We start from the raw sequence: 17,372 nt of genomic DNA on the forward strand, positions 1-17,372 counted from the left end.
ATGCCATGCCGCCTCACACAGAGGAGGCATGTGACACATCTTGCTGGACAGAGTTCCAGACTCCTCATGTGTGCGAGGCCCAGGGGCACTGTCCTGGGAATGCTGTCCACAGCACCCAGCCCACTCCCTGGGGCAAGATAAGATGTGGCAGCTCCTCTGTCTGGTGGCCATTAGAAGAATCCATCCCCTCTGGGAGGGCACACCTCGGAGGGAAAGCGATTCAATTAAGCACCGTCCACAGTGGCGAGTGCTAACATCCTCCCTCCAGAGAACCATCTCCTGCTATGGATTTTTAGGACCAGGGGCTGGAGAATCACTCTCCTTTTTTTTTTCCTTTTGGTGCTGTATCTCTGGTCAGTAAATAAGTGGGAAATAAAGGATTCACAAGAAAATGGAATGCAGTCAAAAGGTAAATTGTGAGCTTAAAAGCCCCTAAGAGTCTGGCACAGACTTGGAAATGTTTCCTGGTTTGACACGCTCGCCTGTAAGCCCAGCTTTCTGTGCTCCGATTTGCATCTCGGAAACGTAATCTTGAAAAGTGATTTCCCTCGGCCGCATTTCATTGGTGTAGAAACTGAACAGACTGTTGTATTACAGTAATAACATCAACAATGAACCTCCCTTCGCCTTAATTATTTTTCTGTCTTACCAATGGAACCCTTTTAATAAGATTTATAGGTGGTGGGTGTGTGGCTCAGATAATGGGCCAAGCTGATTTCCCCTCACTGGGTGTCACAGGTATGAAAACATGAACTAAAAGCATCACAGCACTTAAGTAATAATAATGTCAACAATTCACCTGCCTCCCCCTTAATTCTTCTTCTCTCTCACTCTTGCCATCTGAACCTGTTCAGGTAAGATTCCTGCACAGATAAAAACCAAGGGCCCTCATTCTCTTAGGCAGATGAGCTGCTGCTTTTCTGCGATTCTGTGTGGAAAGGGAGCTGGGAGTGGCAGAAAGGCTTTCTCTCATATCGTCCTGGGGGGCGGTTTCTGAGCCTGCGGATCCTGGATGGACCAATGGCTGTGGGCAAGGAGGGCAGGTGACTGTGAAGGCAGACGTGGGCACTGGGAAGTGCACCCTGGCCCGGGAGGCAGGCGGGCACCAGAAGCTGGGCGCAGAGAAGGGGCCGTTTCTGTACTCCTGCTCTCTCCCATAGGTGCCCCTAGGCAGGAGTGAATGGGTCTCATTGGACTGGTGGGGAGAGGTTCTGATTATACATACCACTAGGTAAACTCCCGAGGTGGTGGGCAAGGCAGCTGGGATAGCCCTAGCTTTACTGCTAGTTTGCTGAGTGGCCTTGGGGAAATAACCCAACCGCTCTGAGCCATGGTTTCCTAAAAATGAAGATCTTGGTCTAGATTAGCCATTCTTAAATTTTGGGGAGCTTATTGACTGACTCCTTTGAACATGTGAAACCTCTCCCTGGAAATGCACATCTTCATTCAGGAATTTGCATCCAGTTGTATAAGGATAAAAGACTTCACTCCCAAATCCTTGGCATCGCCCTTGGTTCCTGCTGTTCTCTTCTACTGCGGTCCACTGCTTCCACTGCTACCATCCTGGTCCGAGTCCCCTCACCTCTCATCTGTATCCCTGCAAGAGTCTCTCACAGGTCTCCTTCCCTGGTCCTCTTACAGTCTGGTCTCAATCCAGCAGCCAGGGTGGGGCTTTTAAAATGTAAGTCAGATCATGTCGCTCTTCTCTTTAGAATCCTTCAATGACTCTACTTTTTCACTTCAGGTAGAGATTTCCCCCCAAGACTCACAGCTAAATTCTTCACCTCTCAAGTCTGTTCAGAAGCCACCTTCTACAGAGAAAATCTGAATAGAACTATGTCAAGTAAAAAAATTGAATTAACAATGAAAAATCTTCCCACAAAGAAAACCCCAGGCCCAGACAACTTCACTGGTGAATTCTATCAAATATTTAAAGAATAAATATTATCAATCCTTCACAAAATCTTCCAGAAAGTAGAGGAGGAAGGAACACTTCTTGACTCGTTCTACAAGTCCACTGTTATTCTGATACTAAAGCCAGACAAAGACATCACAAAAGAACTACAGACCATTGTCCATTGTGAATATAGATCAAAGCCCTCAACGCAAAATTAGCAAACTGAATGCAGCAACATAAAAAAGATTATACACCATGACCAAATGGGATTTTCCCCAGGAATTCAAGGTTGGTTCGACATTTGAAAATCAATTAATATAATCCATATTAATAGAATAAAGAACAAAAACCACATGACCATCTCAATTGATACAGTGAAAGCATTTCACAAAACCCAATACCATTCATGGTAAAAGCTCTTAACAAGGTAAGAACAGATGGAAACTTCCTCAACCTGATAAAGGGCATCTATGAAAAAAGTAGAGCTAACATTATACTTTATGGTGAAAGACTGCATGCTTTCTTCTAAGACTGGGAATAAAGCCAGGATGTCTGCTCTCACCACTTCTATTCAACTTTCTACTGGAAGTTCTAGCCAGTCCAATAATTTAAAAAAGGCATCAGATTGGAAAAGAAAAAGTAAATCTATTTTTATTCTTAGACAAAATGATACTGCCCTCAGAAAATCTTAAGAAATTCACAAAAATTATTAAAACCTAAAAAATGAGTCCAGCAAGGTTACAGGATCCAAGGTCCGTATATAAAAATCAATCACGTTTCTATATATTGGCAATGAAAAATCTGAAAGTAAAATTAAGAAAACAATTCCATTCAGAATAGCATCAAAAAGAATAAAATACTTAGGAATACATTTACCAGAAGAAATATAAGACATACACTGAAAACCATAAAATGTTGCTGGGAAAAACTAGAGAACTAATTAAATGGAGACGTAGTCTATGTTCATGGATTGGAAGACTCGGTATTGTTAAGGTGACAATTTTCCTCAAATTGGTCTGTAGCTTTAGCACAATTTCCATAAAAATTCCAGCAACCGTTTTGCAGAAATTGACAAGTTGATCCTAAAACTTATGTGGAAATACAAGGAACTCAAAATAGCTAATATCATTTTTCAAAAGAACAAAATTGGAGGACCTTCCTTTCCTGGCTTCAAAATTTAATATAAAGCTATTAGTAATTAAGACAGTGTGGGACTCACATAAGAATAGACATATAGATCAATGTATCATAATTGAGACTTGAGAAATAAACCCTTACATTTTTGGTCAATTGATTTTTAAAAAAAATTTCTTAATATTTTATTTATTTATTTATTTACTTATTTTTGGCTGCATCGGGTCCTTGTTGCTGTGCGCCGGCTTTCTCTAGTTGTGGCGAGCAGGGGCTACTCTTTGCTGTGGTGCACAGGCTTCTCACTGCAGTGGCTTCTCTTGTTGCGGAGCACGGGCTCTAGGCACGCGGGCTCCAGTAGTTGTGGCATGCGGGCTCAGTAGTTGTGGCGCACGGGCTTAGTTGCTCTGTGGCATGTGGGATCTTCCTGGATCAGGGCTCGAACCCCTGTCCCCTGCATTGGCAGGCGGATTCTTAACCACCGCACCACCAGGGAAGTCCCGGTCAGTTGATTTTTGACAAAGGCAATTTGGTGGGGGAAAGCGTAGTCTTTTTCAACAAACAATGCTGGAACAACTGGATAGCTCTATGCGAAAATGATGAATTTAGTTCCTTACCTCACAAATTACCTAGAAATTAACTTAAAATGAATCATAGACTGGATGTAAGAGCTAAAACTGTAAAACTTGTAAAGAAAATATAGCAGTAAATTTTGTGACCTTGGGTTAGACAGAGTTCTTAGATAGAATATCAAAAGCACAATCCATAAAAGAAAAAAAATACTAAATTGGGCTTAACATTAAAAGCTTTTGTGCTTCAAAAGATACCATTAAGAAGATGAAGGAACAAGCCACAAACTGAGAGAAAATATTCACAAATTATATATCTGATAAAGGACTTGTATCCAGAGTGTGTAAAGAACTCTTACAACACAATAATAATAAGACAGCAAAAGATTTGTATAAACACAGCAAAGAAAATTAAAAATGGATAATTATCAGATCCAAAGATGCTTAACACATGAGTCATTAGGCGAATGCAAATTAAAAGCATAGCGGAACACCACTTTGACCCACTAGATGGGTTATAACAGAAAAGCCAAACAACACCCAGTGTTGATAAGGATGTAGAAAAACTGGAACTCTCATACACTGCTGGTGGGAACAGAGTAAAATGATGCAGTCACTTTGGAAACTTTGAAAGCCCTCAACCTCAAATTAGCAAACTGAATGCAGCAACATAAATAAAGATTATACACCATGACCCAATGGGATTTTCCCCAGGAATTCAAGGTTGGTGCCACTTTGGCACTTTTTAGAAAAAGTTAATTATAAACTTTCCACACGGCCTAGCTAGTCCACTTCCTAGGAATCTACCCATGAAAACTGAAAACACATACCTACACTTGGACTTGTATGTGAGTGCTCACAGCAGCACGATTCATAACAGCCTCAAACTGGAGACAATCCAAATGTCCATCATGTGATGAAGGAATAAACAAAATGTGTCAAACCATACAATGCGATACTAAAAAGAAAGGAACTATGGACACTTGCTACAACACAGATGAATCTCAAAAACATGATGCTAACAGAAGGAGCCGGACACAAAGGCCACATATTTTGAGTCTATTTATATGAAATATCCAGAAGAGGCAAACCTATGAAGACACAAAACTGATCAGTGGTTGCTGGGTCTGGAGGTGGGAGCAGAGATGGACAAGGGATCATTCTAGGAAATGGCCTAACACTGGATTACGGTGATGGTTGCATAACTCTATCTACTAAAAATCACTGAGTTGTGCACTTAAAATGGGTGGATTTAATTGTATATAAATTATACCTCAATAAAGCTCTTAAAAAATAAAGGGGAAGATAAAAAAGGACACTTCCTCTGGGAAGTCTACCCTGAGTGCTCAACCTGCTCTTTTCCCCAGGAAACCCCACTCCTTATACCCTGCTCTACATTTTTTGATAGCACTTACCACCTTCTAATAAACTATAACATTTTCTTCTTGTATTTATTTTTGATTGATGAACTTTTTGCTAGAATAGAAGTTCCACAGAGTCAGGAGATTTTAGTCTGTTTTGATTACTGATGTATATTCCCCATGCCTAGGACAGTGCCAGGTGTGCAGAAGGTACACAGATGTATGTTGAAAAACGTAATGAGGGAAGAAGGTTTGATTGGCAGGTTCCTTCTGAAACGGAGAAGGACCCTGTGGTCCTTCCCCACCATGTCCTCCACCTGCCCTTTGTCTGTAGATAAACTTTAGCCGAAGAAGAAGTTTAATCAGAGAAGTGAGAAAATGCGGAAGCAAAGGGAAACAGCCAAACAGGACAAAATAATAATAGTTTAGTCACTAAGCAAAGTTAAGGACCTTTAGTTCCTCCTCAAAGGCTATAGATAATATTCTGAGACATATTCTGTGAGGTGTCTGGTCGATACTGAAACCTCCACCAGGTGGAAGAAGTTAACTGCATGGTGACCGGACTGTAGCCATGACATAAGCTGCCACAATTCTGAGAACTGGCCTCAAAGAAATGGGAACAAACCGACCCTGGAACTGAAGACTAATTGTGCTTAAGACAGTCAAGATGACACTGACCAGATGACCGCATGACCACTTTCAAGATGAGTGTCAGAGCTGACTGTGCTGTTTCTACATGTTGCCCCCTCCCTCTGCCTATAAATGCTGGAAACTCCCCTTTAGAAGCTCTTGCCCACTGATTGACAGGGGGGAGTCGACCTCTGGACAAGAGTCTGCCCTCTCCCCCAGTTGCCGGCCTCTGGAATAAAGCAAACTTTCCTTTCCAACAGTCTTGCCTCTTGAGTATTAGCTTTCGAGCAGCGAGCAGCTAGACACTGCTTTTGGTAACACTTATAGCTCTAATATTCTCTAATCAAGGTTTGGTTTTGGGGGAGCTTCTCTTGGTCCTTAGTAGAACTGTTGCCCAGGTCAAGTTGGTATTTGAGGCTGGGGCTGGAGGAGGGACAGGGCAGTCCCAGGTGACCCTTGCTCAAAGCCCGCCATTCTCTGTCTTGCAGAGTCAGAAAGGACTAGTTTTCTCTTCCCAGGCATTGTGCAGCCTCCAGTTTATTTCTTTTTTTGACCTCAGTCGACCCATCTGCAAAACAAGTTTTCCTGATCACCTTATTGAACGTGTGTCTTTCTCTGTGTGTAGACAGAGGGGAAGAGAGTAGAGGGTGTGTTTGCGGCCAGAGCATGGCCAGCTCTTCTGGGAGGATGGCTGTGGGACCACTAACCCGCTCCCCTGTTTCTTCCCTTCCACCCAGGAGGCTGCAGTGGTGTTCCTGGCACTGGGTGATTTCTCAGCTGCTGACACCTTTCCTGACATATTTACATATGGAAAGTTCTCCCTTCCTACAAACATTTACAAACACCTTGACGGACTTGTGAAAATGTGAAACTCTTTTGGAAGCCAGCCTTCGTGGGCTGTAGGGCTCAGCTATTGATTTTTGCGAGACAGAGGCAGCTGTGTGGGCTTCTGGGAGCCTACGAACCTCCCACTTAGGCAAACCTCCTCCACAGGCACAGAATAATTTAGAGGCCCAGGGCGACAGGAAAAGAAGCAGCGGGCAGTCCCCTGATGATGAGACTTACTGGGATGGAAAATGGATGCTGCTGGTCCAGGGGCCCTGGCTCCCATGGCACATCTGGAGAACAGGGCTGCCGGGACAGGTCGGGACAGGTTTTCTGGAGCCTTTGGTTTGTTGTGCAGGCTCCCTCTCTGCCTCTGGGGGCCTGGGCAGTGAGAGGGCTCAGACAGGGCTCCTGGAGCTCCCTGGGGCTGGAAGGAGACTTGTGATCCTAAGGGGAGGAGTCAGGCAGCAGTAACTGTGAACAGAGTTTTGGGAAAGGGGCGGGGCATGACAGCAGAAAGGGCAAGGGTTTTCGAGCCAGAAAGACCCGAGTTCAGGTTCTAGCTCTTTTTCTTTGTTGTGGTGTGACCCGGGGCAAGTGAATGGGCCTCTTGGGTGTCGTCTGGAAAAGGAGATCTCAGGCCTGCCTGCCAGAGATGGTGAGAATTTTAAAAAAGGTCCCTGTGTGGATGACTGAGCGGGTGAAGATTCCCGAAATGTTCCTCTCTAGCTGGACCTACAACAGAGAGCTCATCCCAATACAGCGGCAAAATAACAAAGCTCTGGCCGTTCCCAGTCCCAAGGTGGCTCTGGGCATCCTTCCTCTGCAGAAAACTGCCTGCAGGGAGAGACTGGCTCCCGGCTTCTGCTGGCCGGCATCGCATCCTGTCACTGTGGGCTCCTCTGCTGGCCCGGGATGCGGGTTCTCTTGGCAGCGCCCCCGTGAGTCTGCCTTGGGTTGTGTGACCTCACCTCTAACCTCCCTTGCCCATTGGCTGCTGGGGGAAGGCTTCCACTTAGTGGCATTTTCTTTCTCATTTCATGCTGTAATGGAGATTCACTGCTAGTTTTAAATCCATAATTGTCCATGAAACCCTCGTCCCGGGCCTGGGCTGAGGTCGGAGAGGAGAAATGGTGGCTCTTCTTACCCTTTCAAGGTCCCCCTGTCCACCCCAGCCTCTCGGGCTTTCCCCAGGGCTGGCCTCGGGCGGAGTCCTGGGGGTGACACCCATGCTGCCCCACAGGTTGGAGGCAGGAGAAGGCCCTTCGCTCCTGGGGGACTGGCTGGGTTCGCCCCTCTCAGTTGGCTGTGACTCTTCCCTCTGCTTCATTCCTCATTAGGGGGAATCAGGGGAGAAGTGGGCCTCGTGCTGGGGGTGTCATGCTTCGCCTACTCCATTCTTTTCTGGGCCTGACAAGGAGCGGGGTCGCCGAGATTTGTCTATTCCCAACAGTTACTATTGTCTTGATTGAGGGTTCTTGTGTCTTTTCACCGTGGAGGCACTGATGGATCTGCCAAGGTCTGAACTTTGTGTGTGTGTGTGTGTGTGTGTGTGCGCACGCGCACACCAGTGCATTTGTCCTTGATGCACGGTGTCATTGTGTGTCTGGATGCATAAACAGGGAGCCTGGTAAATGGCCAGTGGCCAGCTGGACTTCCTGACTGAAGACCCAGGGGGGCACCCGGAGACAGGTGGGCTCTTGCTTTTGCTTTTTCAGGTGGGAGGGATGTTGGAGGCCACGCCCAGGCCAGAGGAGGCAGCCCTGTGATGGCAGAGCTGGTGAGGGCCTCCTCAAGGCAGCTGCATTCTGCAAGTTACAGGGAAGTGACTGGAATTTCATGCGTAGCCATGGAGCAGGTGGTTCCATGCTAAAGGGCTGACACCAGAGGATCAAGGTCCTGACTTTCGCAAATCTCCTTGGTCTGAGCCCACGCTCCCCTTTGCTGAGCGTTGGAGCCTGTTCAGCGTCTCCCAGGGTCATGCTTGGTTACAGCAGTGGAAGGACATATTATCCTTGCTCCAGTGTATTTGTTTTTTTGACCTCAGTCAAAAAAAGATCATTGTTCCCTGAGTCCTTCTTCCCTTGCTCACTATAAAAGCAAGGGAAGGACTCGGGGAACAATGATCCCTAAACCATGACGGAATGAGGGAGAAACACAAACTGTGGAGTGGATCTGCATGCCATCCTTCCAGCTCCTGCTTTTCCCAAGGAAGAGGAAAGTGGGTCCCGAGAGGTTAAGCAGCGTGGTCCCAGGTCTCACAGCTGCTCCGTGGCAGGAGTGGGGCAACGATGCTCGTTTCCTGACTTCCAGGCCAGAGCCCTTGTCTGGCTTGGACCTGGAGAAATGGCGGTGCCCTGGACATGGTGGAGGCACCCTCAGGACTGCCGGGCTGCCCTGGACAGCCTAAGTCACTTAATGATGGTGGGGGACTTGAGGGGAGGGTCAGCAGAACTAGAAATGGAGTGGTGGAGGGCCAGGAGCAGGGGGCTGAGAGACTTGCATACAGCAGACCCGGGGCTCCTGCAAACCTCCCTGCCTTCCCTCGTGCTGCTGTTGAAAGCAAGAGATGCTGGAACAGGGAGGGGAGGGGCTGGCCCTGGGGTGGCCGTGTGGGTGCTTTGAGCGGTGAGCACTTCCCAAGGTCATGTCGGGCATCTGGGCCACCTCGGCAAGGCCACTTACTTGGACCACTTAGCTCTCCTATCATTGGCTGAGTCTGTTCCAACTGCCCTTGGCGATGGCGGGTGGGGTGAGGTGCGGGATGTTCATCCTTGTATCAGGCCTCCTCCTTCTTGGAGAGGCCCCTGCCTACCCCCTGCCACCTACATTCAGGCTGAGCTCGCCTCCATCCCTGATGGATCCCCATCCCCTCTGGAGCCTTGGGAGTCGCACAGCATCTGTGAGCCTCCTTCTACCCCGCACTTGCCACCATGATGGATGGGCCCTGGCTAGGGAGCAGCGGCCTCTCCTGACATCCTACTGAGGCTGACGTGAAGAACAGGGAGATGGGGGTGGGCAGAGAGGCCATTCCTCTCCACACAACATGGCCGATTAGAGGAACAGGGAGACTGTCGATGGTGCGGTGGGGATGGTGTGAGCTCACAGCAGGAGGGAGGGTCCATCGTGACGCAGCTCCGAAGTCAATGCACCTCCACCCAATGGCTACAGGGAGCTCCAGGAATATCCTCCATCTCCCCCGATCCCCCATCAACAATGACTCTGGGCAGCCACGCGGGGGCCATATGGCATTGAACCCAAGTGTGGACCTCAGAGACCAGAACCCCACCCTCAGGGAGCTTATAATATAATTTGGAAGAGAGGGACCATTTGTCAGCTCCAGGTAACTCAATGACCCCAAGCCACGCCCACCACGTAAGCTACGCGAGCAGGTGGGCACAGAGTTAAACCAAGAAATCAAAGAGGGGCGGGCACTGGCCAAAAAGAGGGGGAGGGGTGGAATCCACTTCTGGCCCAGGGGACCTTGGGGGTGGCCTGGGTCCCTGAGAGGGCAGAGGAGCAGGAAGGGAGAGGAAAGAGCCGGCGTCAGGGGCAGGTGTGCATGGGGTGAGGTGCACAGCGGCTCAGGCACATCTCCTGTCTGGAAATTTGGGAGATAAGGATGCTTCTTTTTTGTTACTCTCTCCCATCTCTGGCTTGTTTGCTGCCCCAATTTGCGGGTGATGGCAGGATAATGAATGTGGCAGGAAACAGGCACACAGCAGAAATGTGACACGGCACCTAAGACCAGGCTGGGCCCCAGGAAAAGCAGGCTTAATGAGGAGATAAGGAAATCAATTCTGCTTGTCTTCCCAGGCATGCGAGCTATGAGAGGCCTGCAGGATTCGTGGATTTCTGCCTTTGTATTGGATGGAAAAGCTTCTCTAGAAAACGGAACCTGATCCCCCAGGAAGGAGGAGTTGCTTGTTGGTGTCTCTTAACGTTGCAGGAATAATAGTAACAACAACAACGAGAGGGATAATAACAACAGCCAACACTTGCATGCCTTGCTGCATACCAGGCACTGTTGTGAGAAATGCCTTACATGTATTATTTTATGAAATCTTCTCTGTACCAGTAAGGGGGCAGGTACAACGATTCCCCCATTTTACACACGAGGAAACTGAGGCACAGAGTGGCTGAATAACTGTCCAAGGTCACGCCACAGGTTTCAAGTGCAGGCAAGCTGGCTATCAGAGTCTGGGCTCTTAACCATGAAGCCGTGTTGCTTCTGTAAACACAGCACAGCACAACTCTCCCATGTACCGAGGGCGCGCTGTCTGCCAGGCACGGTTCTTTGTGTAATCCCCCTAGTCAGCCCCACCCCTATCACTACAGTCCCCTGATGGACACCTACTGAACCCCTGGTATGTGTCTGAGCTGTGCTGGCGTGAGGGCTGCTCACTGCCTCCTAGACACTCAGTCGGGGAGACAGACGTGTGAACAGTGACTTTCAATGTAATGTGCCGAGCGTTGAGATTGAGGTGGGGATGGACGGCTAAGGAGTGCAGAGCGGGATGGCTGGGCCACGTGGGGTTCAGGGAGGGCTTCCTGGAGGAGGTGGTATCTAAGATGAATCCTGTTAGGTGAGCAAGAGTTAGCCAAGGGAAGAAAGGTGGGAAGTGCACTCCAGGCAGAAGCACATGTGAGTGGAGGAGAAGAGTGTGGTGAGTGGAGGCCGCTGCGAGCTGGTCATTATCCTGGAGCAGGGGCTGGAGAGCAAGCCGATGGGAGGCCTCAGAGGGCCTGCGTGCCACGGAGGGAGCTTGGGCTTTGTTCTGTGGAGATGCTTCCTCACCCGTGAAGAGCCACTCAGACTATCCCCTACTGAAAGTGTGACCGGGTGGCTTTCTCACCACCAACTTCTGGAAGAATGAATTTAGAAGCCAGTGCTCTTGGGCTCTGTTTCAGCTCTGCCTTCCCTTGCTGCAGGACCTGAGTTATGTACCATCTCTCTCTGCACCCATCTACCCAGAAGGTTAGGGAATTGGGAATTGGGGGATGCTGCCAGCAGTGTGGACTTAGAGACCTTGCCCTGCAGCTCCCCTGCTGCAAGAGTTGCAGACAGCACTTGTGGCTTTGAAAAATGCACAAAGTGAAGACACATTTGGACCTTATTCGTTTGCCCCAAAGTATTTGGGGTTTGACGTCATTTTAAAGATGGCTTCTTCATTTAAACTGACTTACTCTCCATCAGAGTTAAATAATGCATGTTGATTTAGGAAGCTTGCTTTCTTTTTTTTTTTTTTAACATCTTTATTAGAGTATAATTGCTGTACAATGGTGTGTTAGTTTCTGCTGTATAACAAAGTGATCAGCTATACGTATACATATATCCCCATATCTCCTCCCTCTTTTGTCTCCCTCCCACCCTCCCTATCCCACCCCTCTAGGTGGTCACAAAGCACCGAGCTGATCTCCCTGTGCTATGCGGCTGCTTCCCACTAGCTATCTATTTTACATTTGGCAGTGTATATATGTACGTGCCACTCTCTCCCGTCGTCCCAGCTTACCCTTCCTCCCCACCCCCGCCATGTCCTCAAGTCCATTCTCTACGTCTGCATCTTTATTCCTGTCCTGCCCCTAGGCTCTTCAAAACCTTTTTTTTTTTTTAGATTCCATATATACGTGTTAGCATACGGTATTTGTTTTTCTCTTTCTGACTTACTTCACTCTGTATGACAGACTCTAGGTCCATGCACCTCACTACAAATAACCCAATTTCATTTCTTTTTATGGCTGAGTAATATTCCATTGTATATATGTGCCACATCTTCTTTATCCATTCATCTGTCGATGGACACTTAGGTTGTAAGAAGCTTTATTTCTAATGGGAGCCACAAGACAGCTGAGTTAATATTAGAACGGACCAGGAAGAAGAGGGAAATAGGATAGGAATACTGGGAAAATCCCCTTTTTAATAATTAATCTGACATCCACTATCCTCCCCCCCCCACTTCCAATCCCCCTCATCTGCTCTGCTTTCTCATTTTCATAGCACTCGTTACCATCTGATATCCTACACAGCTACACAATGTACTTGCTTAATGTTTATTATGTATCGACTGTCTCTCTCTCTCTGCTAGAACACGAGCTCCACCGGGGCAGGGGTGCTTTTCTCTCTCATTTACTAATGAATCTCGAGTGCCTGGCACATAATATGTGTCGATCAAATCCTTGGTTCTCGTGTCTTCCTGCTCTGGGTCCCCCAAATCCCTGCCTTCTGGGTTTTCAGGAAGTTAGAAGGATCACATCATGCAATATCGCCCTTACAGCTCTGGCCCTGGAACCGCTGTGGTATTTTTCAACTCAGGGGTTCCGGCAGGTGGGAGAAGCAGCAGTGTGCATGGGTGTGTAACTTGAAAGTGCATGCCACTTAGTGGCATGTGTGTTAGCTTCATGCTTGCAACGATTCTCGGAGATTGGTATTTTTATTATCCCCATTTTATAGATGAAGAACCAGAAACTCCATCCATTCATTCAATCACTCATTCGTTCATTCACTCATTCCTTAAAAATCCCCAACGTTACTGAGTATCTACCCTGTACTAAGTACTGGTTATAGAGTTGAACCAGAGGCCCAGAGGGAACTCTGAGGACCTTGCCCAAGGTCACACAGTGAGTAAGCGGCAGGCAGGTATTCTGGTTCTCGGTGCAGCCTCTTCCCCTTGCACCACAGCTCTGCACACGTGCTGGGGGTCCCGGGCAGCATCCCGGCAGAGCTGGCTGGGTGTGCATGGAGGCTGGATGTGGAGGCGGGCTCTGGGGCTAAGGTGTACAGCCAGAATCCCAGCGCTGGGCAGGACTTTGAAAGGTCCTTTCTATAGCCTCAAAGTGGGATGTTGCCTAAAATACCCTCATCGGTTACTGTCTATGACTCAGGCACCACATGAATTCGGGTTCCAGTGGGGGATTTTCCTAAAATAGCTGGTAGAGCAAGTTGGACTCCTTATTGCAGAAGTCGTTGCTTTCTGGGAGCTGGATGGTTCTTTACAGTAATAGGTCATCTTAGTTATCACCGCCTTTATTTTACAGGTGAGGACACTGGGACCCAGAGAGGCTGAGTAACAAGGTCACACAGCTGGTTAATGGCAGGACCATGACTGCTGCCTCCAAGCCTGTGGCTCTGCCCCTGACATCATGATTCCAGAGGTGTTCTGTGGGGTGGAAGGGCACCCGGTCCTTGCCTCGCTCAGCTTCACAGTATCTGCCCCTTCCCCTTTTTCCTCTCTGTCCCCTGGCTCCTTCCCTCTGTCTCCCTGAGGTAGCAAATGCTCAGCTCACAGTTGCTCCTTGCCTGATTGCATCTGAGAGCTGGGAACACAAGGCTAATTAATGTGTCTGTGACTCTCGGCTTGGCGGCCGGCCCGGGTCCCCATGCCCTCCCTGGAGCATGGCAGCCTCTGAGCTGGGCCCTCTGACTCCTCTAAGCAGGCTACCGGCAGTTGCATATTTTAACAGTGCACATCTGTTGGCTACATAATCTCTCGTATTTGCCCTTCTCACTTGGTGCTTTGATGGAAGACCCCTGGGGGTCTCCCTCTGTTCCAGCCAAAGTGTTTGCTTTGCAATTTTGCTGGAATGCCATCCGATTCTGCTCTTACAACTTCTGCAGGTTCTAATCAGGCTCTTACTTTATTTAATTAAACATCTATCTCAGGCCAAATACGGACTAAATTAAGAAAGCTCTCTCATTCCTGGAACATAGGGAAAGCAGCGCCCCCCTTGGGGATATGGCTGGGACATTTTTCCAGGCTGAGATGTCACGGCCAAGCAGATGGGATCTTGGCTGGGAAGCTGGCTGCCCAGGGTAGAAACAGCCCTCTCTCTGCTGGGACAGGAGAAGCCCTGTCTATCCACCACCATGAATAGACCAGGCTCCCTTTCCAGAAGGCTGGGTCAGCTTCTGCCTGTAGGGCCTCCCTCCAGGGCAGTAGGTGGGGCTGTATACCATGGAGAAACTCAGCTAGAGTCCTGCAGGGCCAGGCCAGGGCTGGGACCCACAGGACTACTCAGGGGTAGGGACTTAGGGTAGCCTTGAGGAGTCAGGGGGGTATGTAGCAGAGCCTGGGGAAGCTTGAGGAGTGGTTTTTGTGGAGACCTTACGAAAGGCTGATGGACAAATGCCAGCTCAGTCTCCCTTTCTGGCCTCAGGAATTCTACCCAGGCCATCCTGCTAGGGTCTCCTGGAAACTCTGCCTCCCCCCTCTTCAACTGATCTCCAGACTTGTGAAACATTTCCCACCCCAAACCGCCGGAAGCCAGTGCCAGCTCAGGCCTCTGGAGAGGGAGACGGGGGAGTGAATGCCTTTTAGATGTGACCCAAGACAAAATTAAGTCTGTTCAGATCAGAACCAGAGGCCCTGCTCTCAGAAGCCTGGCTCTTAACCAGCCAGACAAAGGCAATCCTCAGGGCATTTAGGGATGTGGAGACCGGGCAGAGAGCACCCTTTGCTTCTCTGAGCCTCAGACCATCATTTGGGGCCGCAATCCCCATCCCACAGGCTGGCATCGGAACAGGCGAGGTAACATAAGTGGTTTGGAGTTGGAAAATCTGGGGTCTATTTTGAGGGCTAATTAAGCTGTGTGACCTCCCATGAGAGCCTTTGCCTCTCTGAGCCTCAACTTCCTTATCTGTAAAACATTTGGGATAATGTGGACTTTGTCACCTAACTGAGATAGTAGAGAGGAAAGGAGGCTGTGACTGGCTGGGTATGACCAGGTTGAAGCTCTGATACCAGGATGTGAACTTAAGAACCAGAGGAGTCTCCATCTGTTTTCCGTCCTGCGTGAAGTCAGGAGTGGGCACTGCTCAGGTTCCTCTCATTTTAGCATCTCTGGGACCCTCTAGAAGGGGTACAAGGGAAGGGGTGGTGCTAAATAACCTCTGGAGATGAAGATCCTACAATTCCACTTAGCAAATCTGTATGGCCTTTTGCAATACTTAAAGATCAGAAAATATATTAGGCACTAAATCCTCCTCTGTCCTCCCTCAATCCCCACAGCGATTACAGACCGGGTCCCATTTTAGCCACATATCAGGAGAGATGAAGGTGGCAGCCTCTCCCTCTAACACAGGAGGCCCACTTCCTGGTCCATCCCAACTTGCTGACCCTCCAGAGCAGGTTTATTTTTCTCATTCCTTCCATCGCAGGTGGGGGGAAACTGAGAGGTGGGAGGGGGTTTCTGAGGTTGGCTCCCAGTTCCTCCTTCCCGTCTCAAGAAGCCAAGCTCTGAGCTGGGTAAGTGGTCCTCCAGGGTCAGTCTGCTGCTGTGCTTGAGACAGTCTACCCCGTGTGCTGGCCGTGTAGATCTGAAGATAACCTGACACCCTCGTAAATATTTCATCTCTGAGCAGCCGGCGGCAAGGAGGCAGCACCCCAGCTGCCGACCCTGTTGTCAAACTTCACAACAGCTGCAGGAGGCGGGGGTGGGAGGGACTTCCCTCTTCTGGCTGCCTGTGTGCCATCCCCCATGCGTGTCCTTTGCTTCTCTGAGCCTCAGACCCTCCCCCGGGGGCCACAGTCCCCGTCCCGCAGGCCGGCGTCGGAACAGGCGCGGTAACATAAGTGGAGGTGCTGAGAGGTCTGCTGTGCAGCGCTATGCAAACGTGAGCTATTATTACTTATGTGCCGGCGTGGTTCCCAGAGGGCCTGCCTCCTGGCTAACATCTGGCCGGAGGAGGCAGTTGACAGGGGCTGAACTCTAAACTGGGACGACGCAGCTGGAGAGGTAGATGAGCCCGTCCCCTGGTCTCAGGCAGGTGTGCCCGAGTCAAGGAGTGGGGACCTCTTCAGGAGGATGTCCCAGGGATGCTGGGCTCCTGGGAAGCCAAGATGGAGAACGACCAAGGGGTAAAGGTGTGATTTAGCATAAGAACCTGAAATGACCTTTCCTGGGGATGATGTAGGCAGCCCGGTCCTCCACCGGAGAGCCAGGATTCCCAGGGAGCAGCAAAGGTGGGAAGGAGCAGGGTCGGGGTGGTCCCCATGGATGCTGAAATCATGCAGAGAACTGAGCTCCATGCTGAGTCTGACAGGGGAGGGTTTTAGATGGGGCTTTGTCAGCACCAGGGGAGGGCAATTCAGAAAGAAGGGACTCGAGGATGTGTCCCCTTCTTCTCTGGATCTCCGTCACCGAGCACAGGACCTCACATGGATCACGTGTGCAGAACATGCTTCCTGATTCAATAAATAAGCACCCAGGAGCCCTTTTTAACTCCCTAAGTGGCAGTCAAACACGCTGGGGTTGGGCAAAGTCAGAGGTCAGCTGGTGCTGGCCTTCTGATGTCCAGGGCAGGAACTTTCATTTTCCCCCTTTGGGTGGGGAGGGACTGACACAGTGGAGCAGCAGTGGTCAGAGCCCTGTAGGACAATGCTGGGGGGCTTTGTCCAGTGGGGAGGCCCCTCCAGTCTGGCCCCTGGCTTGTGGAGCTGAGCCCAGGGTGCTTCCCATAGCATCCTCAGCCCAGTGTACGGACGGTTCTTACCTAGGACGGTGAGGCGTGCGGGGCGGGACCGGATGGCGGCCTGGATGGCCTGGCACTCGTACACAGCATCGTCTTGCAGCTCTGCCCGCAGGATCTTCAGGTGATGTTCCCCTGACAGGTGGTTCCCTACCACCAGGTACTGTGGGTAACCTGTGGAGACGGCAGACATATCAGCATATCAGGAGGGCTGGGGCGGGGGTGGAGAGCTGGGCATGACAGACAGGCACAGCGGGGGATGGGGGGGACACCCGAGCCGGGGCTGGTCCTAGGGCCTGGCAGAGTAGGAGGTGACTGCATAGGGCCCTGACCTCAGTATAAGGAGCACAAAAGAGAGTTTCCCCAGGGGGCTGGGGCAGCATGTGTGTGTGTGTGTGTGTGTGTGTGTGTGTGTGTGTGTGTGTGTGTGTACAAGGATACTGTAGGTTTTAAGCTTAGGAATGTTGGGGAAGCTATTATTGAGTGGGAAGGAG

General features: G+C 49.6%; 1 protein-coding gene across 1 annotated transcript in view; it reads right to left on the reverse strand.

Moving 5' to 3' along the window:
- KIRREL3 (kirre like nephrin family adhesion molecule 3) overlaps nt 1–17,071 on the reverse strand; it is an 82,639-nt gene extending 65,568 nt beyond the window's left edge. Inside the window, exon 1 of the mRNA XM_089915899.1 lies at nt 16,903–17,071. Coding sequence (XP_089772025.1) covers nt 16,903–17,071 — 169 coding nt within the window. The remainder of the gene's footprint in view (nt 1–16,902) is intronic.
- Between the last annotated feature and the right edge of the window lie 301 nt (nt 17,072–17,372).

Source organism: Delphinapterus leucas, chromosome 7 (assembly GCF_059928025.1).
Source record: "Delphinapterus leucas isolate spDelLeu-1000000601 "Yukka" chromosome 7, BTC_Dleu_Yukka2, whole genome shotgun sequence".
Classification (NCBI taxonomy): domain Eukaryota; kingdom Metazoa; phylum Chordata; class Mammalia; order Artiodactyla; family Monodontidae; genus Delphinapterus; species Delphinapterus leucas.